This window comes from Neolamprologus brichardi, chromosome 20 (genome assembly GCF_056152115.1).
Source record: "Neolamprologus brichardi isolate AB-2024 chromosome 20, ASM5615211v1, whole genome shotgun sequence".
Taxonomy (NCBI): Eukaryota; Metazoa; Chordata; class Actinopteri; order Cichliformes; family Cichlidae; genus Neolamprologus; species Neolamprologus brichardi.
Genome location: NC_142123.1, coordinates 23,162,619 through 23,190,534, shown reverse-complemented (window position 1 = coordinate 23,190,534; position 27,916 = coordinate 23,162,619). Strand labels below are relative to the sequence as shown.

The 27,916-nt window shown below is 40.5% G+C and overlaps 1 protein-coding gene across 2 annotated transcripts; it reads left to right on the top strand.

Moving 5' to 3' along the window:
* Positions 1–290: 290 nt before the first annotated feature.
* Positions 291–23,878, top strand: LOC102777087 (fibulin-2-like). 2 transcript variants are annotated; one of them, XM_006796452.2, is made up of 17 exons: positions 291–363; positions 2,396–3,794; positions 9,212–9,326; positions 9,698–9,827; positions 12,481–12,682; positions 13,925–14,143; positions 14,884–14,982; positions 15,457–15,558; positions 16,317–16,448; positions 18,615–18,752; positions 20,107–20,247; positions 20,396–20,524; positions 21,028–21,153; positions 21,530–21,646; positions 21,753–21,881; positions 22,221–22,344; positions 22,961–23,878. In XM_006796452.2, exons 2-17 carry the CDS (start codon positions 2,468–2,470, stop codon positions 23,316–23,318), a joined length of 3,588 nt encoding a protein of 1,195 aa, XP_006796515.2. In that variant the 5' UTR covers positions 291–363; positions 2,396–2,467; the 3' UTR covers positions 23,319–23,878. The 2 variants fall into 2 exon arrangements, with proteins under 2 accessions (XP_006796515.2, XP_087690064.1); XM_087833938.1 differs by lacking the exon at positions 16,317–16,448.
* Positions 23,879–27,916: the final 4,038 nt, after the last annotated feature.

Below are 27,916 nucleotides of genomic sequence, written 5' to 3'. Positions count from 1 at the left end.
AAAGAACAAACGTGATGTTTAAATCGTACTTATATTCATATAAGACCACATCATACTCGGCACTGTTTTTTCATTGTCGTCATTGGATTGAATTTCCAAACAGACTTACACAACGTCAACTTCCTTAATTTTTTTCCTCTCAAAGCACAATTTAGTGTTGTCATTTCTTGTACTTTGGCTGAATCATTATGCTCAAAAGGAAGCTGAAAAAGCTGGGAAAAGGTGGAAATAATTCTATAGCAGTCTGTCCCGCCCTTCCCCAAAAAAGAGAGCGGAGGCGCTCCCAGCCAAAGAGTGAGCCCGAACTTTACGCACAACTGTTGCTCAGAAGCACACCAGCGCTGCAAGATCCTGGAACGCGAGGTAAGCACTTTTAGAAATAAAACCGAAAAAGTACTTGCAAACATGAGCTTCTCTTGATTTTCACTTAGATCTCATGAAACATCACGTGAGCATATGAACAGACGCTTAAATTAAACGCGGTGTATTGCACAGTCTAATTACAGCTAATATTAGTTTGAGTGTTTTGGACTGCAGTTTCCTGTTCTGACCGGATAATTTGATGAATGAATTAAAGCATCGGTTATGTAATCTTTATGTGCGGCTCTGTGACTGAGACGTTCAGTCAAGGCACCTCTAAGGCGGGGTGTTGCTCATCACAAATGATTGTAAATGATTTGGAAGTTTCTGCTTTGCATTAATAGGTGTGACACTCTGTTTTATCAACCATCAGCGAAACGTTTAAATTATGACAAATCAGCGCGTTTGCTCCTGCGCAGAGGGCAAAAGCGTTTTTTACAAGTGTTTGCGTGCACGCGCGCGCGTGTCTGGGTGGGCACAAGGGTAAAGGTCAACTTTTGGCTACTGCGTTGGCAAAACACAGATTGAAATGCTTTGCGGGACATTTCCTGAGCCGAACCGAACCTGAGCCGAACACACCGGCCCACAGACTATTTTTCAACATTATGGTTTCCTTATCAGTGGTCCTTTCCATGTTTAACTTACCATTTCACTTACTATGGGTTTTATAGACAAACAGGCAGAAGCTTTAGCGCTTTTAGGGCTGAGTTCAACACTGCTAAAGCACCACAACAGAGTGCTGGTTAGAGACTGTAAGATCTGGTAAAATGATTTTGCAGCAGGAGCACAAAGACATCATTGATTCTTTAAATGGAGCTGCAAAGCACTTTGTTGTTCTGCCTGTGCCTGAATTATGAAAAGAAGACATGGCAACAGATGCCACATTATTGACCTGGAGTCTATTGTGATTACATCTAGACTTCATTTTATTACCTTGGCGTAGATGCATTTCATATTTTTTGAATAGTTACTCAACTTCACATGAAAACAAACTTACAACAAGATTTCAAAGCCATATGTTTAGATAGCATCGAACCCAAGTCAGGTGTTTATCCTTAAGAAAAAGTCATCTTTGAGCATACACTCTTACTTACCCTCTACAGCAGCTCTTCACTGGGTGGGGATCTGCTCCACAATGTTGCTGGTGCAAACGTGATAACAGAATAAGCTTCAGGAAGAACTCTGTTTAAGTTAGAAACATTTCAGCAGGAAATAGCTTAAGACAAGTTTGTCATGCAGAACGGTTTTGGGCTATTCTCTAATTTTAAAATCATACTGTTTAGTAGGAAATATCAAATAAGTGTTTTGCGCTTGGCACTAGAGCAAGCAGAGAGGAATAACAGGAAAAGTAAAATAGAAACCACCTGGTTTTCAGTATGCTCTCTGATCTGAAGTCACATCACTTTTCTCACAGGCTTGACACACTCTGACTGCCTCTTGCCACTCTGTCTCTGCACTGTATTGTATACAAAGAAAAGACTCCAGAACTTTAATGAAAAACATTTATAGCACCTGTATAATTCTTTGTATAGATCAATGTGTCTGATGTACTTAAAATATGAATTCAGTGTAGGCAGCAGCAAGAGCACAGTTTGCTGAAAACAATTATTATGGAAAGATATTAGCAAGTGACTTGGTCAACATATCCACCATAATCTAGGGCTGCAGACAGGATTTTTAAGAATATACTACATGCATTCAGAAACTCAGATGACAGATTTTTGAATACTGAACTATTGTATTGTATGAAGGGTGTTTTTGTTATTGAACAACATTTTTTTTTCAAGCACTGAGAAATGTAGCTGGCGTATTATTGCTTATATTTCCCTTAGTCAACATCACCGTTTGCCAAATTTCCATGTGCAATCAAAATATAAACCACAGCTTTCACCCTCCCTGGTGCCAAAACATTAAGCATGGAAAATATGTACATCTGGCATGTTGTGAAATGAAAGCAGACAGGTCATTAAGTGAAAAATATGCTTCTGATAATAGCTGTGAAATTTATATCAATAATCACTGTTTACTTTTACAGGCTAAAGAATGCAAACATCCATGTCATTTGGAGGCTTATTTTGAAGAAGTGAATATTAAAAAAAAATCCAAAATGAACATGCAAAGAGCAACATTGTTTCTATGTTCGATGATTTTGTACGTGGACGTCTGTCTAAGCCAGAGAGACTGCACAGGCGTGGACTGTCCTGTTCTCCAGAACTGCATCGAAAATGTTTTAGAAAAAGGCGCTTGCTGTCCTAAATGTATACAAAACGGCTGCACCTGTGAGGGCTACCAGTACTATGACTGTGTGAAAGCAGGCTTCAGGGATGGGAAAGTCCCAGAGGGGAAATCTTACTTTGTGGATTTCGGAAGTACCGAGTGCTCCTGTCCTCAGGGAGGAGGGAAGATAAGCTGTCATTTCATTCCATGCCCTGAAATTTCCCCCAACTGCATTGACATTTTACAACCTGCAGATGGATGTCTGCAGTGTGGTCGTATTGGCTGTGCCCATGGCAACAAGAAGTATGAAGCGGGGCACTCCTTTCAGATAGATCATTGCCAAGTTTGCCACTGTCCAGATGAAGGTGGAAGGTTAATGTGCTCACCCATCCCTGGTTGTGACCGCCGCAGTGTTAATAAGCCCATGTCGGTAACAACTACAGAGAACAACAATCCTTTGAGAGACTTTCGAGGCAATCGCAACAGCCAACAAACGAGTCTTGCAGAACCATTTTCCAAGCTGGTGAGGGAAAACACTCTACCGCTGTACAAGCAGGACCCACCCAGTTTTGGCACAGAGGATTATGACTATACTCTGGCAGAGCCAACATCTTCCACTATCCAAAATCTGGCCCAACCACTGGAATCTACTACATTACCACCAGCTTACCCAGAGTCAAGCTCCACTAGCCTCAGCTCTCGTGATGAAAGGAGACACAGGCTACAAGAAGAAAGCCCAAACACACAAAGGAGCACAGAGGATGAGGTTACCCATAATATGGATCCAACTACCACAGGAGGTGAAAACAAAACATCATCACCAAAGGCAACTACTGCCACACAGATAGTGACCACCGGGCACCACAGGCCACAACAGGAAACTGGAGAAAGACCCATGAAACATGGCAGTCACAGAAACAGAGCGGGACAGGATACTCTAAGAGACACAGCACGCACTGCGCGTACCAACAGCCGGCCCTTTGGCCACAACAGACAAAGTCATGGCGACCCCCGTTCTGTCTCCAACGAAGGACATGAAAAGGTAGTGAAGCACAGGCAGCTGATTGGTAAAGAGGAACAACAGTTATACCCTACAGTTCAATTCAGTCCCACTAGAAGAGCTCCAGTCAGGATGAGAGAGGAAGGCGAGGAGCATCAAAGACAACCTCAAACACTCAGCAGCTATCAGACTCGAGATGCTGAGGCCTACACAGAAAGTAAGTTAACATATAACGCACAGTTTTAAGTACTCCTAACCTTTGATAAATCAAAGCATCCCTACTCGTGTGAATTTTCATTGAAGGTATTGAATTTAAAACAAATCTGAAACATGAAATGTTTTTGATGCATTCAAGGCCTGCTTCAAAATAAATCACACCGTGATGATGTACTGATGTACTCTTTCAAAGGAAATCTCCATTTCCTTCTCTCACATCCTCTCTCTTTTCAGGAGGAATTTATAATCACTCTATTTTAGCTGGCAGGGATCCAGGAAAAACAATTGTTCGTGGAAAGACTGTTCTCCCAAGATATCATTTATCTACCTTACTCAGAAGGGAAAATTACTATATCTTGTATGTATTCATTTTCATACATTCACATTAAGAAAATGCTATTTTTATTTCTCTCGAGGTTTCTAAACAGCAACAAAGAGTAAGCCAGGCACTGCTTTAAACAAAAAATTATTACATCATAATGCTTCGAATAAGTCTGTGTCTCATATTTTCCCTGCTTTGCTCCAGTGAGACCACACCACTTGCTTAAATCCTTCATGTGTTTATTAGCATATTCTCTAACAGATCAGTTCCCCTTCGGTGCATATACTGCTGGTCAGAGTACTGGATAGAAAGCAGACGATGAAGTCTGTCTAATATGTGAAGTTAGTTTACATATATGCAATAAATCAAAAAGAAAAAAATCTGCACTGCATTCTTTATCTGATAATTACAATTTAATAATCCAAATTTATATTGCTTCGAGTTTAGTGAAGAATTTCATTTCAGGAAAAACTACTTTTTACACGCTTTATGGCTTTAAGGCACTGGTGGGTTCACTATATTATAGATCTTCTATATGAGGTGGGTGAACTAAATTATGAATGCCTAAAAGGGGAGGTTTTTAAGAAATCTTACTTATTCCTGGTGTTTTGTCCAGCAAACAGCCATTGAAAGGTGTGTAGTTAAGCTACTTTCCAACTCTACGATTTATTGTTGAGACCTGTCAGAAACAATTTTTCCTTTCAGCGCCTGGCCCCTACAGGTATGCACAATATATGCAGAATGCATCTATGTGGTTTTTCTGTTGGAGCGCACTTCAAGAACTAACTGTGAAGCTCATGTACAGAGAGGTTACTTTATTTGTATCCATAGGTAGTCTGGTGTCCAGGATGTGAGTCGTCTATCCTTTCATGGATATTTTTAAGACACTACAGACAGAAGATAAACATAATGCAACACAGCTGAAAGTCTAAGTGGGCATAGTATTTCACCAGCAATAAGGATCTCGAACTAACTGGTCTGGCTACTCAGTTTGCATGATGGAATGAAGTGAGAGTTCACTGGACTGGACTAAAGGAAGACGTCCAGTTTGGTGACACTTCAAGCACAAGCAGGAAAAATCCCAGCTGATAAGAGTCCTGACTAATGCCTTTTTATCAGTGCAATTATCTGAAGATGCCAAAGTTATTTAGATAGCAAAAGAGAAAACATAAATAACAAGAACACGGACATTTTTCACAAAACATAAATGAATTGCCTTTGCTGAGTTGCCCAAGACAAATGTGTTTGTGCTTTTCTTCAGTCAATAACTCCTGCTCATTTGCCTTTTTTCCCTTCACAGACAGATCCAGAATGTGCTCAGAAGGAGGGTGGAATTGTTTAGACTGTTTAAATGCGGGGCTAACCTGGTATAGGATTTCTTGGGGGTTGTACCTGTGTGCAGCATAATACCCATCTGATGAATGAACCTACTGTTATGGCTTGATTGCCAGGCGCTGCTGCTTCTCCCTCATGAGTCCATGTGATTACCCATCTCTCACGAGGATGCTGGTTTCCCAGTAATCTTCCCAGTAATCACTCCATCCAAAGCGCACCTCTGCACAAATTTACTCTCACTAACTTTCGTTCCTGCTGTACCAAACTCAAACCACAAAACAAAACAAAACGGGAACTGTGGATAAGGCACAAGAGTAAAGGACGAAGAAATATAAGAGGTGAAGTGAAATAACGTGGAGTAGTGCTTGTTTTTACCAACAAAACTGTCACAACATGTTGCATGTGGGCGTGGGGAAGGGAAATGTATAATTTTCCTTAGCATAAAAGGCGGGTGAAATCCAGAATTGGCTACGTGAGAGTTCATTCCAACTTCTGTAAAGATCAGTTTGAAGAAGATAATTAATCTAAGTATCTTTCAGTTCATTTAATTTTGGCTTGTCTCCCATATGCATCATCCGCTTACTAAAAAACCGCCTGAGCCTCATGTCACCCATGATTATAAATATATTTAAAAAAAAAAATCCAGATGCTGGAAACCACTCATAAAACTCACCCACAGCATAAGTAAAGGGAGATTGGTGATAAATTGTAGAAAAATAACAGGTTTGTGTCTTGCACCCATTTGCAGTTCTGTCATAAACATATACGCATATGAACAAATACATGTAATCCAAGAAGTAATTGACTATTTCACCTCCAGTCCATACATCCTTTTACACAAAATATTTCATTTATACTTTTCTAATGCAGAAACATTACTTCTAATGGGACTTTTAAAAATTTAAAAGCACAAATTAGGTATGAATTATGTGTCAGGTCCAAAGATTTGTATGGATTTCCTCAGGCAAAACATGGCTAAATTTCCTGCGTTATGGCTTGTGAACATAACTTGGAATCCATAAGGCTCCATGAGGGAGGGGAAAGTAGGTTCAAATTACAAGACGGTGGAAAATAATTTGATAGAGGTGTGCTGAGGAATGTACACTGATGCAGATGTTGTATATAACTCAAAATACACAAAAATGTGTGGGCTGTGATGATGGGTGTTAACACTGGGGAACATTAGGAAGCTATAATTCAAAGTAATTCAATGCAGCAAATAGTGGCAACCCTGGAAAGTGTGTATTAGTGTTTCACTCAGATTATTTTACCACAAGGAGGAGTAATTGGATTGGCGTTTACTGTGCAAAACTATCAAACAATGTGACAACCCTTCAGGGATTCCATGACTACAAGTCTGTGAGCCAATAATCCCACGATTATTGGCTCACAGACTCGAGGGAAATTAAGGCCAAAGTTGCAAATAATTGAAACCTGAAATGTCTGTTTTGGAAATGAAATCATAGCATGCGAGTCATCCCTGTTATGTCACGGCCAGCTGTTCTTGGATAGCGACTGTGTGTTTCAAAAGACACGATATCTCTGTAAGTACTCGTGTAGAAGTGGGGAAGAACATTGTGTCACCTCCTCGGGCGCTTAACCCCAACCTACGCACAAACACACACATCTCCTCATGCTTTTAAGCTTTCAGCCTAAATCATCTGGCATGTTCAGCCTCTTGAGTTTGCATGTCGGCGACCTTTGGCATGCGCTATTTTTCCTCAGTGCTGGTCCTGATCTCTTCAGCCCACCTGTCCAAGTGCACAAAAGAAGAGACACGCGCTTTGATTAGTGGCAGCGCGCTGCTTTATGACACCTCCAGACATGTTGAGAGTTGCCCATTTTGGTTGTTATTCTAGCTTCATATTTTCAGAGGGTGTGATGTCACCAGTTCTGGATTTAGACAAAAGCGAAGCATCTGGTGTTAATGTTACTTTAATGGACAGATTTAATGACAAGCCTGGAACAGAGAGATGACGCTAAGCCACCTTTCAAGTGCATCTTGAATCGCTGTCGTGGAAGCACAATAATTAGCTTAGTTAATTATTGCACAGCTGAATGGAAAATGTTTCTACACAGGCTTAATTATAAGGATTGTCAGAGAGAAAGGAAGAGACTCGGTTTGACTAGATACATGTTTGGCTGATATAGTTTATCATTGTTTTTGCCCCCAGTAGCTATTTTCATGAAGCATAATCTCCTACAGACGCAAAATCCTTTTGAAACATGATGATGAGCTGTATGTATGCATCCCGCATTTTGATTTGACATGTGGAATTTATGCTTGTTTGTTACAAGTGGAGTGATGCCACTTGGAGAAAATGAATAGGAGGCATAAGGAGAGGGTGAATAATTACGTTCCCTGTCGTTCTCTGTCTTTTAATATACTTCCAGAAAGGTTCAAAAGGACTTGTTTACCTGCACGGCATACATACAGATACTGTAGTTGTGTATCAAAGAGGCATCATGCCTTTCAAGGTTTAGATTTCCTCATTTTTAAACCCTTAAATTATGCAGACTGCAGCATTCACTCACTCCGCTATGAGTAATTGCTTGGGCCTTATTACACAGGTAGGTCAGAGAGAAATAGTTCAATGAAAATAAGTGAACATGGAAGTTAAAAAGCTAAAGTGGCTTCAGGCATGCTTGATTTCTCTTCAGAGCATCATCTCTTTAGAAAAGACTTTTGCTTGGTCTTTCCTCTCTATGATCCCTGCCCTTACTTATGGCTGATTTTCCAGACGACCATGCTGCAAGAGACCAATTAGAGCTCTCTGAGAGGGTTTTTTTTTTTTAAAAATCTTTAAAAATAAAATAAATCATTTTTACCATGCTCTAGTATCCTCTGCTTTGTTTCAGACTTAACTGAATTGTCTCCAAAACACAGAATGGATTACTATTTAATCTCGCACAGAAGATGAAGGCTAACTTTCATCATCACCGATGTAATGTTGACACAAGTTGCTTTGACTTAAATATATCGTCGAGTATTGAATAGAGTGGGTAGCAGCATTTTTTTTGTCTCAATTTGAACGTAAATTGGATAAGAACATGTTATTTGCAAAATTAGGGTTAATTGGATGAGTAAAAAAGGAAAACATAGCAATGCTAGGTGTGAATTTTATGATATTTATAATCTTGCAAGGTGTGACAGGCTGAGAAGACATAAATGCAAAGAGTTTTGTCTTGTACAGTAGTGCAGGGGCCACAAATCAGCACAGGAATGCGCTTCCCTGTTATTCAGGAAACACACATAAGCTCTTTTTTTCCTCTGTAAACTGAATCATGTGTTTTTGCTCTGTCTGCTCTCAGTTTAAAATGAAGTGCTAATATGTTATCCCTTTATTCTGATCCAGCAGTCATCAACCAGGATTTTACAAAAAAAAGAAGAGTTTTACTCTGAAGCTAATTTTATAGAGTCTGGGGTTTCCTACTTTTTGTTGCCATTTAAAGTGAGAGTCAAGGAGTCTGAAAAGAAAAAAAATGCACACACACACACACACACACACAGTGTAATTGCTATTCTCAGCGTGCAGTCACCGAATCCAGCAAACTCTGTCCCGCAGGAGATGAGATTTGATTGTATTTCAGATATCAATAACCACATTTTTACAGCATCTCGCTGACGGGATTCTTAGATAAAAATGATGTACAATTAGAATCCAGCGATATGCATGATGTCAACATTATTTTATGTGGCTTGAAACCCTGGTACACTGAGCAGGATAAATCTGGATCTTGGTGTTTGTGTTTTATTACAGTGTCTGCCAAGGAGCAGCTGAAAACCTGCTGTGAGACAGGGGCGAAATGGGCTTCGGCTAATGGTCACTGTAACAACATGGAACCACCCGCAAAAGATATGCACTCGATGTGCTTGTAAGGGCATTATTACGTAACACCGATCTACTTCACTGAACATATCAGAAGAATATATTTCTCACCTCATTTAAAGGCCACAAAAGACATAATGACAAAGTAATTTTCACATTTTGTTACAACGAGGTGTTTTCTTGCATGATTAATCACATTTTAGCTCACTTTTCTTTGGTGCTGCTGAATGACTCTCAGAGCTAAATATTAAGATTTTCATTTCAGTTTCTCCCTCTAATAGAATTCACAGAAACCTGGAAACACAGTCCTGTCAGCTCTGTGGTAACACTCTCTGGAAGAATTGTTGCCGCTGGAAGGCCACAGTTGCAGTCCAGACATTTCTGCAGTCATTTCTCATGTGTGCTTTTCTCTGTCAGGACTGCCCAACAACAGTGCTGCCTCGGTTCCCTGAGAGAAAGTCAGTGCTTGGCTGGACTGAATGCGGCCAGAGCAGGAAATATGTGCAGAGAAGATGCCAGCAATAAATGTGGGATTGATTATTACAAGGCAAGTATATGTGACCAGGTAACCTGACAAACACAGTTCAGCACGGCATTTGCCAGTATTTTATTTTATTGTAGATGTCCTCTGAGATTTACTGGTGTTGTGCCAAATCCTTGTTATTTAATGATCCTATTTAATCTAGACACTAATTTAGGGCCTGATACAACCCCAGATTCCCACAGCCTTGCAAACTTTATTATCTTCACAGCAGCCCTAGGCTATTTCACATGTCAGATTTCAATTCTATGAAACTGTGTGGACATGGCGTCATAATTAAAGATGTCAAAAAAGCAGCAGGGCAGGAGAGACATTGAGGCAATCAGTGAAGTCCATTCACAATGACTGTGTAACCATTATATGTCCAGATGCCCAAAGTAACTCATTTGCTACCTGACCTGTTGAAGGAAATCAGCCCATCTGTTCAGAGGCACATGAGCAGCGTGAGGCCATTACTGGCACTGTACAGGTGTTAAATATTGGCTTTCACCACCTTTTCGAGGAACCCCTGTAGTTTTAGTAATATTATTCCATCTACAACCACGCTACATCACAGCAATCATTACTTCAGTTTTATGTTTCCCCATACTCCCGGGCACTTGCAGCAGTAATCTTGCTGAGAGCTAGAGGGAAAACGAGTAAGAGCCCACACACAAGGGGAGAGCTGCCCCAAATTCAGACTTGTAACTACTAAAGATCAATCCAACAAGATGAAAAGCTCGTGGCTCTGTGAATTTCTTGCACAGCAGTACTCTTGGCTAAATGCTAACAGGAGTCTGTTAATATGCTTACAATAATAAAAGTCTTCAAAGAATTTAGAAAAGAGTATTTAACACAAATACATCTGAGGCTAAGGGAATCTAATTCATTTTCACGGTGTGAGAAAACTATCTGACTTGATGATGGCACAAGAGGAAAGGTTAAGGGATATTTATCTGGAGGGGAACATAAATCCGTGTATGAAATTTTAGGATAGTTATTCCACCAGTTCTCTGAAACTAGCCCATAAATAGCAACAGTAGCAACAGAGGAATAGTCAGGAACATTCAGGTGACTGCCAGCATTACAAGTATACACTCACTACTCACGTCCTGCCAGTAACAGGTCAGACCCCCTTTTTGCTGTCAAAACCACCCTAATCCTTTGTGGCATAAATTGAAGAACTTGCTGAAGATATTTATGTTGTCATGGCAGGATCACACAGTTGTCCACTGCACATCTATGATGCCAATCTGCTGCTCCATCAAATCCTTAAGGTGCTTTATTGGATTGAGATGTGATCGCTATGGAAACCAATTTGATTGTAGTGAGCTCATTGTCATGTTCAAGAAAGCAGTTTGAGATGATTTGAGCTTTCTGACATGGTGTGTTACTCTGCTGGATGCAGACGTTAGAAGATGAGTACACAGTCATCTGCAACGTTACTCTGGTACACGGTGGTGTTTAAACTATGTTCAGATGGTGTGAAGTGTGAAAACATTGCCCACACCATTACGCCACCCCTGGCGTGAACTGTTGATGCAAGGCAGGATGGATCCATCATTTTGTGATTTTTACGCAAAATTCTGACACAACATCTGAATAATGCAGCAGAAACTGTGACTCATCAGGCTGGGCAATATTTTTCCAATCTTCTATTGTCCATTTCTGGTGAGTCCGTGTGAACTGTAGGCTCAGTTTCCTGTTCTAAGCTGACAGGAGTAACACCCAGTGTGATTTTATTTTGCTGTATGTTCAGAGATGGTCTTCTGCAGTACTTGGTTGTAACAAGTGGTTGAGTTACTATTCCCTTCCTACACCTTGAAGCAGGCTGCTCTCATCTGACCTCTGGCATCAGCAATGCATTTTTTGTTCAGATAACTGCTGCTCACTGCTCACTTTTTCAGACCAGTTTCTGTAAACCCTAGAGATAGTTGTGTGGGAAATTCCCAGCAGATCAGCAGTTTCTGAAATAATCGGACCAGCCTGTCAGTGCTAATACCACATCCAAAATCACTTAAATCACCTTCTTCATCATTCTGGTGCTCAGTTCGAACTTCATGTCCACTTGCTGCCATGTGATTGCCTAATTATATGTTCGTGTTAATGAGCAGTTGAACAAATTAACCTAAAGAAATGGCCAATGAGTGTCTTTATCCTCTGGAAACCATTAATCAGGTCTCTGCAAAAGAAATCCACAAAGTACAGTACAAATCTCGATATATTTTACTATAATTTAGTGCTACTGGCACTATGAAGAGTCAAGGGAAAATATGTAAGATTAATTATATAGGCAGGAAGCATGCTCACCAAGTTTCTGGAAATGAGTCCCATTTCAAACATTTGACTAAAAAAACAATTTGCAGAGCTACTAGAGGAGATGTCAGGGTCTCATTAAAAGCACAAAGCATTATCCTCAGGGACCATACTCTGTAAAAAAAAAAAATAGATTAATAAAAAAATGTAATTTCCCTGTTTGGCAATGCAGCTGACCTACCAGTTGAAATATTAAAACTGCCATCATTAGACCCACATTGCCGGGAGAACAAATCATGAATATGGGATGGACCACAGTATGTTTTGTTTTTCACAAAGTGGGTTTTAGACTCGTTTCCATGCTACTTTCAAAACTTACATAAACCCCAACTTCACGTTCAAAGGCTGTTTGTGTGAACTGCAGGAGTGCTGCACTTGCTGCTCCCTTGGGCTGCAGTTCCGCAGTGAGGGGCATCGCTGCGAAGCCCACCACTACCTGGATTTTCACTGCAAACACATCTTTCTAACCTGCTGCGAGGGGGAGGAGGGGAGGACTGTGAATCAAGATGGCCGGCACACTATCAGAGAAAGGCCTCCTTTGAACTTTACTCCACCGCCAAAAAAAGGTATTCTGAACAAATATTGACATGCATGAATTCACATTGTGAAAGGCATGCTGCAGGTTGAAAGCAGGAGTATTAATGGGAATCCGGCAGTGCCTGGCACCAGTTTTAAAAACAAACCAGGTCATTTTATTTTATCAATCTTTTTTTATCAACATGGTATTTCTCCAATATTGAGAAAGAAACCGGCTGAAAGAAACATATAATAACCAAATGTAATATAATTATAAGAGATTTAGTGTGTACCTGCTTGCACTGTATTCATTTCTATTCTAGTAAAACACTATTATTGGAAGTTACCATACACTGACTTTCTTTGGCTTCTATAGGTTGACAGACATTCAGTCCATTGCATGGCTAAATCTTCAGCATAATTAGAAATACAGCACGTGTTTTGGTGAATTTTATTTATCTTACACTGGATTGATTTTTGTGATAGCCCACCGATGAACTTGTTTGGGATGCAAACGGTGTCATATGTGACTGTTGGTCATGGTCCTGGGTCGTTGACCCAGCGTTTTGTGTTTCATTTTGGATTCATTTGGTGTTTTGTGTTAATTCTTATTTTGTATTAGTGCTTTGGGTTTGGTTCTTGTGTTTAGCGCTTTAGTGTTCTCCCTCCTGTGCTCTGTTCGTGTCCCTGAGTTTGTCTTTGTGAATTTCCTGTTTTACTTTGAAGGTCTGTGTCTGTTATCACTGTGTCAGCTTGTGTCTTCCTGTTGTCTTGTGAATTAGGATCAGCTGTGCTCCCCTCCTGTGTGCCATTACCTGATTGCCTTGTGTGTGTATATATATATAGTGGGTGTCAGTCTGTGCTCCTTGTCAGTTTGTCTGTGTTGCTCTGTGTTAATCAGCGTTTCGCCGGCCCCTCTCTGCCCTGCGTTCTTCGTGTCATCTCTGTGTATCTCCCGCTGACCTTATGTTTTCAGGTTTGTTTATTAGTTTTTCCCAGTTTAGGTTCATGTTCTGTTCTGCCCTCACCTTGGTTATTGTTCGCTGTAAATAAAACTCACTCGCACCTCCGCCGCTGTCTACTACTTGGGTCCTCATTCACTCCATCACACGACTGCCGCCCCAGCCGTGACACTGTTGTCCTGCGCAGTCAGCCCTGCAAAAATAAACTAATAAAATAAATCCCCCATACTACTATGTTCCATGTAAATATTGCAGGTAATTAACAGGTTTTGTCCTGGATGATATGCCGTGACTTGTGAGAGTAACAGCTGCTCTCTCCTTGTGCTGTAGTATCGGACAGCCCGTATCGTAGAGAGGCCTTCTCCATTGGTCAAGAGCAGAATGGGGAGAATGCAGTGGAGAGTCCTGTTGAGGTGGAGGATATGGATGAGTGCCTCATATATGAGGGCAACATCTGCCACCACATCTGTGTTAACACAATAGGCTCCTTCCGGTGTGAGTGTAACCCCGGGTATGTGCTGCAAGAGGACACTTTCTCTTGCGTGCAAGGTAAGTAAAGATCACCAGTCTTTTTCTGTCACACTAAATACCACAAGACCTTTCTAGCGATAGCAACGCATGGGGAAAAGGCTCTCTCTGCCATTTGTTTTTTTTAAAGCAATGATTTACAGTCTGCATGCATCCCAGAGAGAGCCCATTTATCTACACATTCACTGTGTATTATTTTCCTGGCCTGTTGAGTTCCTTCCTGTCTGCAAGGCCTGATAGTGCCTAATAATAATTATTCTATTCATACAACATCCCTTTCCTGACTGACAGCAATGGCCAACTAGTCACATCTCTGCTGTCGTCAAATGGGATTTAGCGAAAGTTTTTCCACGCTGTTTGAAATGTTTATTTTTTTCAAGACAAAAGTGAAGATCTGCTCAGATTCACAGTTCAGGAGTATTTTTAGATAAGACTGTGCAACGTACCGGCCTTTAATCAACACTGGCTTTTACCAACAGAAGCCTGTCTCAACAGGATACTAATGCTAGAGCTCTCAGCAAATTACAGTGAGCAATGGGCCTCACTGATAAAACCAAATGTTTGTCTGCAGGCAGTGTTTTTTCCTGTCTCACCTATATTGCTATTACAACTTTCATCCGTAGCCACTAGCCTCATATCATCCTAAAACGCAGGTATTGCACAAGATCTAAGTCTCGAAGACCTTTGTAGATGGAAAGGTGGAATTTGTGATTACAGAGTAATTCATCGCTTTTGTCTTGACATTACTCATGTTTGTGCAGAGGCGGTGGATGAGGAGAACAGACTGCAGGAGGTTGACAGAGCAGCAGTGGAACCCACCTCTCCACTTCCGTCGTCAGTCCTACTCGACCCCTGTGAAGGTTAGAAATGCAGTGCTTGATAAATGGAGAGAGAGCTGCAGATCTGGCGGCTCATAGTGAGCACGCTCATTCATCTGGAGACCGGAACATCCACCTTAATGCCGCTGAATATAACTCTCCCTTTCATCACATGTGATTGTGCTGCAAATGTCAAACTCAAGTGGCATTTTGGTGTTAGTAATTCATTCTTCATATCATAATGAGTGCCATGTCACATTTTGTTGCTCTTGTTTGGTTTCCATGACACCAGGGTGGAGGTCCACCACACTGTGAGCCAATAGTATGAAATTGAATATGACCAGGTCAGCAATCAACCTGAAAACCTGGAAGAAAATAAGCAAACGGCATTACAGTAAACAGAGTGTTTTTTTCCCCCTCCAACACAAGCGCTCCTCTGTTTCTGCTGAAGTAGTGCTGTGTGTAATGATAATGCAGTGCATTTCATTTGACCTGACTACACGGTATTATTTTCAGGAAACAACATCTGTGAGCAACAGTGCACTCCAGTGGGCGGACAGCCCCGATGCTCCTGCTCGCCAGGATTCTCTTTGAGAGCTGATGGACGCTCGTGTGAAGGTAAGGAAGTAAAATGTTGAAATAATGCAGAAAACCTTTGAAGAAGTGAAAGCGGCTTGCATTTGCAGCACTCATTTAAGTCTTCTTCTTGAGCTCGCAGACATTTGGTTCCAGTTGAGAAGTTTCTTGGCAAGACTGTCTGCCACTGTTTTGTCTCTTCCGCTCATCAGCACCTCTAGATTTGCAGAGGAGATACAGCCCTTAATCCCTTTCACTTTTAGCCACCAACTGGAAACGAAAAAGAAAACATAAGTGGAGAAGTTTTGATCTTCCAAAGGGATTATCCCAACTATCCATGCATTATCACAATATAGCTTAGCAGCTGCATACCATACCTCTTATTTACATTCAGAATGGACTTTTTATCCTTTTTATCCTGAGTCTGATCAGCTACTGCGCTATGTGTGTAAGCTCTTTCCCTGGGGATCTATCTTTAAGCTATAACCATTGGTCTGTTCTCTACTTGGCAGCAGCAAACTGTGACAGCAGCTCACTGTGGCAACAAATTTCTCATTGTGTGGATTTTATACCCAGTGGTCTTACTTCTGATCTTTCTCTTGGAGGAGGGTCTGACCTGTCTCTTTAGTCTGCGTCAAACTGCTGATTGTCAGATACCAGACAAAGACATATTTTTTTCTCTCCCCACATCTTGTCTGGTTTCTCTAAATCTGTGCATCTTCTTCTTTGCACTTCTCATTGTTTATTCTCTTTCTTCACACTCTCACATTTGTCCTGATTCTTTTCTTTTCAAAATCCAGACACAAATGAGTGTTTGTCTCCACATGCCTGCCAGCTGAATGAGCACTGCATGAATACTGCAGGGAGTTATGTCTGTCAGAGACTGATCACCTGTCCGCCTGGATACCAGATCAACAATGACATTTGTGAAGGTACACTACGCCTTATCAGCATTAACCAGCATCAATGTATTTACTTACATCCACAGTGAATATATTGTAAATGGTAGCAAGGGAGTATGTGAACTACTGTGTTATTACAATGTAATGAAACTGCACTGGTCCAGCACAATTACCTTTATAAGCCTTATGAGTATTCGCCCTTCACCTTAAAATCACCCTGTAATTATGACATTTTAAGCACACAGTAAGCTTGAATAACAAAAAACCCCCAAAACAACAAAACATGAAGAATCTACCTTTTTCTATAGTATTTCTTGCTGCTAACTCTATGAAGAGCTTCCAGGCTCAAGGGTGGGTGGTGCCCAACTTTGGTATGAAATAGTAAACCTCCCTATGCGTCTCATTATTTCCATGCACCATAAATTGGGCCTGTGCAGTGGTCTCCTTCATAAAGCACCAGCAGTGTTCAGGAAGAAGGGCCTCTAAGATCAGTATTAGTAGTATATGAAACTGCGGATGGATTCCGAGCAAGGACACTCAGCTAATCCGTATTCCTTGTGAATGTAAAGGATCTTCAGTCGGGCAAAACGAGCATTTAAGAAGAAAGTAAGCCTCCAAACAGATCATTGGCTCTGAAGTAACAACATTATCCAAAGCGGGTTGGGAGCAATCAGACCAGCAAAATTAATGATAGTCTGTCAAAAGCACACAGACCTTTTCTTTCTTTTAATTTGTCACACAATGTGCCAAGAATGTGGCTGTTTCACCCTAGGTAAGATAATGCAAAAACATCTTTGTGCCGTGCTACGTATTCCAACTTAATGTCTTACCACGATGCTATAATGAAACACTCATTTAGCCTCCTCACACAAATGAAGCACATTCAGCCTTCAAAAAGAAACAAATGCTTTCTTCCCTCATCTGGGAAGTGAATGACTCAGTTAAGACCAGAAAATTAATTGTGCAATCTTGCATTAGTGCTCGCTGTCTTGCCGTTGATTTTGAAAATCTTGGCTCGTGATGAGCAAATAAAGACGTTTCCCATTATCAAATACAAAGCACTTGATTGCGCATTAGTAGCTGCAAACAGAGACAGCTAGCAGCAAATGTAGCATGATTTTCTGTAGTGCAAATTATTTTAATATTAGGAGATTAAAAACATATGTAGCCCACAGCTAACCCAGGGTTCCACTGCAAAAATTACATTTCTCGTTTTCAGCACCCAGAGCAGGATGGGGAGAATAAAACTAGAAAACATTAACAAAAATTTGTCAAAATAACTTTTTTAAAATGTGACCTCTGAACATGGCTGCATTACCTAACTCTACAGTATTTAGTAGTATTGTATTAAATTTTTAAGTGAAGCACGGAGAAAACTCACTGGTTAAATTGTCTCTCACAGCAGCATGCGGTCTTTGACCTTTCAAGGTTCCTTGATCCCTCTGACTTCACTGGGAGGGGAAATCACTACCAGTCTCTTACACATTTATCCTGCTTCCTGCTTTTTTCTCTGTCTCTCCGTTGGTGTCAGGCTCACTCAGCTTCTTGCTGAGTCTGCCAGGTTTGTGTCAGGAGCGAGATGCTCAATCACTATCTGCTGTTTAGAGACCTACCCTGTGTCTGCGGGGCTGCCAGAACTAGTTTAGGTCTCTGTACAGCATTTGCAGTGGTGAAATACTGCACACCTACTTGAAAACACAAGACTACTGTGAACGTTCTCATGCACAGACATACACAAACACATCTGTATTTTATTTTTTTTTTTGGGATATTTTGAGAGTATGATTTCCCTCCAGCTTTGCTTCACACCGTGGCAGCAGATGTGAAAAGCTGATTTTCAGCAGGTAAATCTTTGAGTGGACAGGTGTTGTGGGACTCTCGGGGAATATACCGCAGTGTTCACTCATGCAATGCACAGGAGACTTGTGTTGGTTTGGCTAGATGTGCTAATCAGGTTAATATACCTGAAAGATCTTTTGTTCATAACAGCTTTTTAGTATACATATGATTTCTAAGTTGTAATTACTTTTTTTTAGCCTTGACTTAGACTGCTTTATGATGAATGAACAGCAGCAAAAGTCAAACACTTGATCTGCTGTTTAACCAGAGTGCCATCCAGTGGTAAAATGTGCTGTTACATCTTCTCTGGAATTAATCATTTCTCCCATCCCCATTAAACCCTCTCTTCTCCCACAGACATCAATGAGTGTGCGCAGAGAACCCATAACTGTGGAGATGGCTTTGAGTGTGTGAATACAGAGGGCTCTTTCAGATGCAACCCCAAAACTCGATGTCCTGTGGGCTTTAGCCACAACATGCAGGGCAGGTGTGTAGGTAAGAGAAACCAATAAATGTCCTTGCTAGACCTGCAGCGCTTAGTTCACTGTGTTTTCTCGGTTACAGGTGTAATAGAAAATTTTTTATTTCTTACAAAAAGTGAGCAAAAGATACAATTTCATACAACCTTCCTACATGTACAGAGACACATATCATCATTTTCACCTTTTTCTCTTATGTTTTGTCCAACTCCAAAATGATCAATATTGCTGCAGATTTTAATCACATATTTCTCTATGTTTTTATTTTGCTTTATTTTTTCCATTTGTTTCAAAACAAGATCCTCTGCCTCCGACTAGTTGTAAAGACCTTTTTCCTCAATATTCTGTTTTTATTTTTATTTTTATTTTGATTGAGTTCTACTACTAATAAGATGAATAAACATATGAACAAAATAAAACTAAATGAACAAAACTTGGGTTAAAATCGGGGAGTTGCTCAAACAGAAGATGGTCCAAAAATTCAGAAAGACAAATCCAAATACTGACAACAAGGATGCAAGGAAACTAAATCCAAAACACAGGAACATGGGGGTAAAGACCAGCCAGGGAATGCTGGGAACACAGACTGACAAAAGATAATCAGAAGATGTGAGCCATAAATATGTAGAGAACTTAAACGGGTAAAACTAAACAAAGGATGCCAAGGAAAAAGACACACAGAGAGAAGTTGTTAAAATTGGCAAACCATAACAATTTTTTCATTGCTTTTTTTTTCCTTTTAAAAAGATTTCTTATCTTGTTTCCAAACAAATGAGTGAATCCGGGCAGATGCACCAACAGAAATTCCCCCACAGGTGAATCATAGTGCGGGAAGATGCACGGTTGTTTGTCATGCAGGTGAATCAGCAGGTCTGCAGTGACAGAGGGGTTAAATGCCACACAGACATGGGATCAGAGAAGTTGCTGTTAGGGGCTGCAAAGGGTGGATAAAAGCCAATCCTATGTCCTCCTCCAGTACAAACTGATGCTGTGGAATTAGCCCCCAGGGGCAGGAACTGAGGCGTGTTGAGGCAGAAGACGCCGCTATAAAAGGAGTGTGAAAGAAATGCTCTGAGAAATGAGAAAATGGAGAAAATGTCTGACACACACACACACACACACACACACACACACACACACACACACACACACACACACACACACACACACACACAAAACAACAACAACAAAGTTATCCAGAGGAATGCAACTGTGTGATGTGTGGTTGCTTTGATATCACAGCAGTACAGTGTGGCTAAAAAGCTTCACCCTGGTCTCAGGACCCTTGTCTTTGTGCCTTTGGGGCTTTCCTCTTCTCCTGCCTTTCTTAAAACGTATTTTCCTCCCCCCTGTGGTGTCCTCAATGCCAGACGTTGACGAGTGTGGTGCTTTGACCCAGCCGTGCAGTCCAGGATTTAACTGCGTCAACACAATGGGATCCTACATTTGCAACAGAAAGATAACATGTAGCCGTGGCTATCATGCTAGTCCTGATGGGTCCAGATGTGTTGGTAAGATTCGTATTGAACAAACAACCTTACATGTGCAGACTTAAGGTCAAAATCAACATGTCTTGTATGCGTGTCTTGTTTAAACAAATGCTATTCATGAATATAATTTCTGCCTTTTTTTTTGTTTTATAAATGATGCCTTTTTTAGATGTGGATGAATGTCAGAGCAACGTACATCGATGTGGAGAAGGCCAGCTGTGCCACAATTTACCTGGCTCGTATCGTTGTGAATGCCGAACAGGCTATCAGTATGATTCATTCAGAAGGATGTGTGTAGGTATGAAGGACATTACATATGTAATCTGAAGAAAAAGTTCCTGTTTTTCCTTGCGCCACTGTACAGCAATCCCTCTGGTTTGGCTGCCTCTTCTTCTCCCCCTATTTATTATTCTGTTGTGGGAGAGCTGCTGCTGTTTCCCAGACTCTGCTGTTGGCCTCTGCAGTAGCCGCTGAGCTACCCATCACGTCTCCTGCAGCAGAGGACTTTGTCCCACCCCGGCTGATGCTGCCACTGCTCCCTCTGTTCGGGACTCACTGTGTTGTGACTCTCATAATAATGGACTCTGCCCGTGTGTTTAGACTATCAGCAGACAGATGGTCCCCTCACATCGCACTCTCGTTAACATGCGCGCAAGCACGCACAGGCACGTACGCATTTGTGCAGGACAACAAAACTGCACATGCCTGGTTGCGTGCACGCACTTGCACACATGGATGCAAACTCACAAACGCAAAGTGCACTCACCTAAGTATGATGATGATGCTGCCTCTTTCTTTCAGATATAAACGAGTGTTGGAGCTACCGAGGCCGTCTGTGTGCCCAGACCTGTGAGAACACCCCAGGCTCCTATGAGTGCTCTTGTACCTCTGGTTTCCGCTTATCTGGTGATGGCAAGAACTGTGAAGGTGTGTATGTGTTAGTGTCTGCCTGTACGGGTGTGTTTGCATCAGTCTGTGCATGCTGACACATGTCACTGTAGATTTTTGTGCATTTGTGCATAAAAATATGTGTTCTTGTGTATTTATTGAGACACCATGCTTGTATGCATTGATAGACAGGCTGTAAGGCTGAGCTGATGTGAAAGCTGGGCACAGCACAACATGTGCTGGTTAGCTGCATTAGTGTATTGTACTGTGTATCATGCCATGCCTTCAAGCTGGAACCATTAAAACCATAATTGGCTTCATAACAACATCTTGTTTATATGTTAGGATAAAAACATTGAAACTGCTTTGATCAAGTCAGTTGTGACAGTAATGAGCTCTAACCTCTAATCTCCAGATGTGAATGAGTGTCTGGCCAACCTATGCAGTCAGGAGTGTGCCAACGTCTATGGTTCCTACCAGTGCTACTGCAGACAAGGCTACTACCTTAAGGAGGATGGCCACACATGTGAAGGTGCAGCATGCTCTATTACACATTGCAAGCACCGTGTTTATACAAAACGTTTGTTTAGACAAGTTTATATATCAATTTGACATGATTTATCCTCCTTGTCATGCAGACATTGACGAATGCTCCCAAAGTATTGGCCATCTGTGCACCTATAAGTGTGTGAATATTCCAGGCAGTTACAAGTGTGCTTGTCCTGACTATGGGTACACCATGTCTCCAAATGGACGATCTTGCAGAGGTGAATAGCCCTCCACGACATGCATGCGCTCACTGTACTGCAGCCGCCTCAGAGCAAGTGTGCCCCATCGAGCTTCGCCCTGAAACTGACTTTAAAAATGGCTCAGCACCCACTTATATAGCATACACTAATGGTTCTGCTCAGATAAATATAATTGTTGGTTGGTGCAGTAATTACACAGCCTGTAAAACTTTATTGGCCTAAAAATCTTGTCAAACTAATTCGATTTTTTGCTTGAATAGTCTTTTCCCCACAAGGACATTTTTTTCCCCTCCATTACCCTGTGACTAACCAAGTCGGTGACTAAACCAGCTCTTGTGCATAAACTGTCTGTTTTAGATATCGATGAGTGTGCCACAAGGGCCAATAACTGCTCTTTAGCTGAGACCTGCTACAACATTCAAGGAGGGTACCGCTGCCTTTCTTTTAGCTGTTCGGCAAACTACCGAAGAGTGTCTGACACGTAAGTCAAAACATGCCTTAAAGAATTCTATTCATTTGGTCTTTGTAAAATTTACAGTGTCTATGGTTTTTTTGGGTGGGCCGGGTGGGAGGGGAGGTCATAGGCAGTTGCATAATTTTAGGAAGGATCACTTCAACTGTTGAAAAATCAGCTCAGCACAAATAATTCCTCTCAGTCAGAAGGTCATCATTATAATTTTCAATTTTTTCTGTTCAGTTTTTTCTACTCTAGGCTGTGTATGATGTCACTTGGATGGCATATCCCTACTTTGATCAGTTCAGGCGCACAGGTCTGGTTGTGAGCGTTTAGTTTAAGGATAACCAATTAGAAGAATTATACCTTAAACACAGGGTGTCCTGTAAGAGAGAGAAGTCAAAATGACTTGTTTGAATGAACAAATGCACAACACAAAGTACAGAATAAATATAGAATAATTTTGAAATGTAGTTGTTGTTTTTTTTTACCTGTCACAAATTCAGATATGGAGCTACATTGGCAAAGCAGAGCCAGTGTGCATTTAAAACAATGTGTCTTAAAGTCATTTTGAAGTGTCTTGCTATTGGAAGGTGATAAAGCTGCTGTATAAAAAAAGTTTTCATTTCTTTCTCCCTCATAGGCGCTGTGAGCGAATCAGCTGTCCTAACTACCTGGAGTGTCAAAACTCTCCTCTAAGAATCACCTACTACTACCTCAGCTTCCAATCCAACATCATCATCCCTGCTCAGATCTTCCGCATCGGACCCTCTCCTGCCTATTCCGGAGACAACATCATTGTCAGTATCACAAGCGGAAATGAGGAAAACTACTTCAGCACAAGGAAGCTGAATGCCTACACGGGTGCCGTGTTCCTAAACCGCCAAGTTCAGGGTCCCAGGGATTTCCTAATCAACGTAGAGATGAAGCTATGGAGACAAGGGACATTTACCACCTTCCATGCAAGGATATATGTCTTCATCACAGGCAACTTACTTTAACAGCTGGAATTGTGCTGTGGCCAATATGGACCTTTAAGCCATTCCTTAGGACTCATCTTTAGCACTGTTTAACAATACCACTGTCACTAATGTCCAGCAGAAGTTATTATTATAGCATGGCTATAGAAATGATGGAAAGAAGCCTTCTACTTTGTGCCACTTAAAAATTACATCTTTTCAAAAAAGTTCAAAGTCTTAGTCAGAAACAATACATTTGGGGATATGAAATATTTAAATACCACAAAAATGACGCTTTCTGCAAAATCATAGACAATGACCAAGCTTCTGCCACTTTTTATATATCCACTTTCTGCTGATATCATTGCGTTTAATGGCAATTTGTAGGTTTATAGCATTGATAAAAATGATTTGTGAACAGCTGTCCCATTTCTTTTACTGTGCACTGCTGCTTTTGTTCTGTCTTTGATGCATATGCAAAATACATTTAATTCTACATTGTATGTTACATTTTTATATCTCTGTACCTCTCAGACATATTATGGATGGATGTATCATATTTTTTATGCTAAACCCATAAGTATTTTAGTAAAATATTTAAAAACCACTTGCATGGTTTGGTGAGTACTGGTCTATTTGTATTTGCAAAGGTGAGTGGTGTTTGCATTTTTAACTGAAAGAGACAGAAAAAGTCTTGTTATTTTGTACATAGCAATTCCAATAACATTCAATAAAATTGATAATTTCACATAAAAACTATTTTTATCAATTCAAAAAGCAGATGCTCATTTGTCTAATTCACTGAGATGCTTTTTAAAATTACATTACACTACATTTATTATGCATCCAATAATATCTAGCACATTGTATATTATAAACATTATTCCCCAGCTAACCTTGCCTGACACATAGAAAATACCAATACCTGCTTTCATATTTGTCCAAATAGTTGCGAGAACTTAGGATAAGCATCCATCATTACACACAGGTTGATCAACATACAGGTTTATGGCTCATAAATATAATCGGCATGTAGTGTTGAATAAAAAACGTAGTAGTCTTTTCATTTTAACATGTGAGGTCTTGCAGACTCTGCACATTACAGCTGCTGCAGTTTATAAAATAGAAAGTGTTACACTCCCACCTACAGGATGAAACAAATGCTACATTCTCTAATGTTGGCTCTAAAGCAACAGTTGCACAACAAGTTCTAAAGAAAAACTGAAGGTCATTAATTGTGAATACATTTTAATCACTTTTAGTATATTAAAAAAAAAAAAACTCCTCCTCCCCCTAAGCTACAATCTGTCACTGCTCAGAGTTCAGTGAACCTCCTGGACCTGCTGTAATCGTCGGAAAGGGCGTGTGTTTCTCACTGACAGCTGTATTAATGCATGCTGCGCATCCAAACAGAGCCCCTCGCCAGATTACTGTTCTCCCACATGAGTTATACTGTCAAAGGTCATTACAACAGAAAAGTAATTTCTGTAATTCTTGCTCTAATTTTAGTCCGCTTACTTGGCAAAAATGATTATATCTGGCTAGTTTGAAAAACATAAAGGAAACATTCAATCCAGCATTCATAATCTTCAAGTTCTGGGCCATCCTCTAGACATAACTCATAATAATAGCTATGTGTGTATGACTGACTCAAGCTCTTAAACACACCCATTGACTGAGATGCCACTCTTGGTATGTGCAGTAGCCTACATAACAAGGCCTGGAGCACTGATTGATGTCTCTTTCCCCTAATTAGCTTTATCTGCTGTTCAAGATTAGGTGGTGCTGGGTTTCAGGGACAGTGAATCACGCATCCCAGACAGGGGAAGATATACACATCTATTATGGGTTTAGTGATACTGACAGGAAGTTGTGAAATATTCTAGACAAAGCAAGATGGACTGTAAGAGAGTTATGGGAATGGGCAGTTCTGGAAGTGACCAATATAGCGGTGAAAGTCACTCTAATAGAGACACATGTAGGCTCAGTGATCCCAGATGTGCTTTGTAACATATCTGCCAAATATCCACTTCGAAAAAGGAAGGTAAAGGATATACATTATATGTATATATAAATATATATTTAATATTTCTTTATTTTAAGAATATTTTTTTTAACATGCATCAAATGTCTTTCATCATGGGAAAAAAAGGTGTTCAGTACCTTTACACCTTTACTGATACCATTAGGATTTAAAGGATAAGTAGCAGTCAGGTGCTAATGAAATGCACTTAAATTATTAATCATCAACAAGTGTGAGCACCTCTACAAAAGCAGAGGTTTTGGCAGTTTGTTGGTCTGGAGCAATCAAATCTGTATTAAGTCACTGGTTTCCCAGGACTGGATATCCTAGGAAAGCCTCCCTAAAGCCAGATCTTGCAAAGCTCAGACACAAGTTAGGTTTGCTAAGGTGCATCAGAAGAAACCAGAAAACTGGAACAATGTCGAGGTGCTAGCTGCAAATGCCCAGTCAAAATCCAGACCTCAACCTGAATGAAATCATGTCACAGGACCTTAAGAGAGCTGTGCAAACATGAATGTCTGCAAACCTGAATGAAATTAAGCAATGTTGTAAAGACGAGTGGACCAAAATTCCTCCACAATGACGTGTGAGATAGACTGATAGTCATTAATGAAGCTGGTGAATCATACAGTGTACTTTTCACAGGACTGTGTAGAGTGCTGTATTTTTAAAAAATATCTTTTTCACATGACTGCACATATCTTCATAATACTGTGTTGAAAAGATTATTAATAATATTGTGTAGATTAGGAAACTGAATGGGCAGTGCTTTTCCCTTAGGCTGTACTAAATCATAACAAACCCCTGAGCAGTTATGTCAATGTACAGTAATCAGCCTCAACATTAAAACAGCAGACAGGTGAAGTGAATAATAATATAATCATTTTGTTATCACTTTTCTAAATATATATAAAAACAGTATAAATATAAAACCTAACCCTAGATAGATAGATAGATAGATAGATAGATAGATAGATAGATAGATAGATAGATAGATAGATAGATAGATAGATAAAAATGAGGTCAAGAATTGAAACAATGAATCTGAGTATGTTCTACAATCCACAAGAGCTAAATAATTCGCTCCCACCTTCATATTTATGCCTCAACAGATTGGTGCTGTTTTGGAGCCACACAAATTTAGAAAAGTGGCTTTAATGTTATGGCTGATCGGTGTAGCATCAAATCAATACTTGGTTAACTTATATTGGTTCTTTAAAGGTGTTTTCACTTGATTTTATATTTGTTTTTGTCTTTATCTTTTGGACTGTTTTACAGACTTTCTATTGATAAAAGTATGATTTCTATGGAGATTTGCACATCATACTCCAACAATCAATAAATATAACAGTGAGTTGACCCAAAGTGGGTCAGTTTTGAACATTTGTTTTTGAGTACCTGTTTTAATGGCACAGGTGCGTGAGGTTTGCTTGCCAACAGTGAAGTACACCATCTGGCTCTCTGTCAAGGGACCTTTGTACCATGTTATTTTTTTCTCTCTGCCAGCTTTGTCCCCGACAACTACTTTAATAATCATAAAACATAATCTGTTTTATTTCTGCACTCCAATGATGCAAACCTGTAATGATTTCAGTGCAGAAATCTGCTCCAGAATCCATTTAATGAGTGAAAAGAGAAAAGGTTTAACAAACAGATGAAGGTACCAGGATGGACAGCTGCATATAAGATTCAATAAAAAAGTTCAAACAAAAACAAATTAAGAATATTTTTCAGTTTTGCAAACAAAATTACATCCTCAGTTCAATTAAAAGGGCAGCAGAAATCACCAACATCTAAAAACTCAAAATACAACCTAAATTATCTGCTTGGCTAGATGCTGTGTGAGTGAGTGAACAGGTGAGAGGATATCTTCCTTTCTAAGGTGCTGCTGTGCTGGATTGTACTGAACATATTTTATGTACCAGTTTTATCTGCAGAGGATAAATAATAGTTGAAAAGATCGCTATTACACTGGTGATAATGGTGACGATGATGATGTTGCACAGATTCTAAATGCTCTTTCACAGGGGAAAACCATTTTGACTGTACATCGTGTGTCTGGGCGGAGGTCACAGCAAGGAGGGGTGAAGATGGAGCATGATGAGGGTGGAGGGAAGGGGGGTGGTGTTACAGACACGTTTGTCTTTGATAGCTCAGGTGGTCATCACCCGAGGGGGAAAAAGAGCGTTAATGGGCATTCTCGGCAGCAGACAAGCACAGGCTAGTGCTCCCTCTTCGCCGGCTGCCGTAAACAGGGGGAAGTATGCATCATTAGATTAAGCTGAGGCTAAGTACCTGCAGTCAAGTCCACTTCTTACAGTAGCAGGGTGCACAGACACATCCTTTTTGCTTGGCTTGGACAGAAGAGGGACTAGAGGGATTGGTCAGCTTGCTAAGTGATTACCTGTAACACTGAAAGATGTATGATTATAGGTTGCACGATTTGTCAGCATCTCTATTACAGCAATTATGCAGGGTATCATAACTAACCATTTACAGAAAATCTGGATCATATTAAGAGACAAAAGAAGAATCTTTTAAAGGATTTGACCTGTGGGCGAATGCATTGACACAGGCTGAGCATAGCAGGATTATCTGGTTAAACTTAAAAGTCAGA

Excerpts from the sequence above, each read along its gene's own strand:
- LOC102777087 (XM_006796452.2), top strand. The coding sequence starts at position 2,468 with ATGAACATGCAAAGAGCAACATTGTTTCTATGTTCGATGATTTTGTAC. Across the intron at positions 21,154-21,529 it reads TGATGGCAAGAACTGTGAAG|ATGTGAATGAGTGTCTGGCC; the intron begins GTGTGTATGTGT and ends TCTAATCTCCAG. Across the intron at positions 21,647-21,752 it reads GGATGGCCACACATGTGAAG|ACATTGACGAATGCTCCCAA; the intron begins GTGCAGCATGCT and ends CTTGTCATGCAG.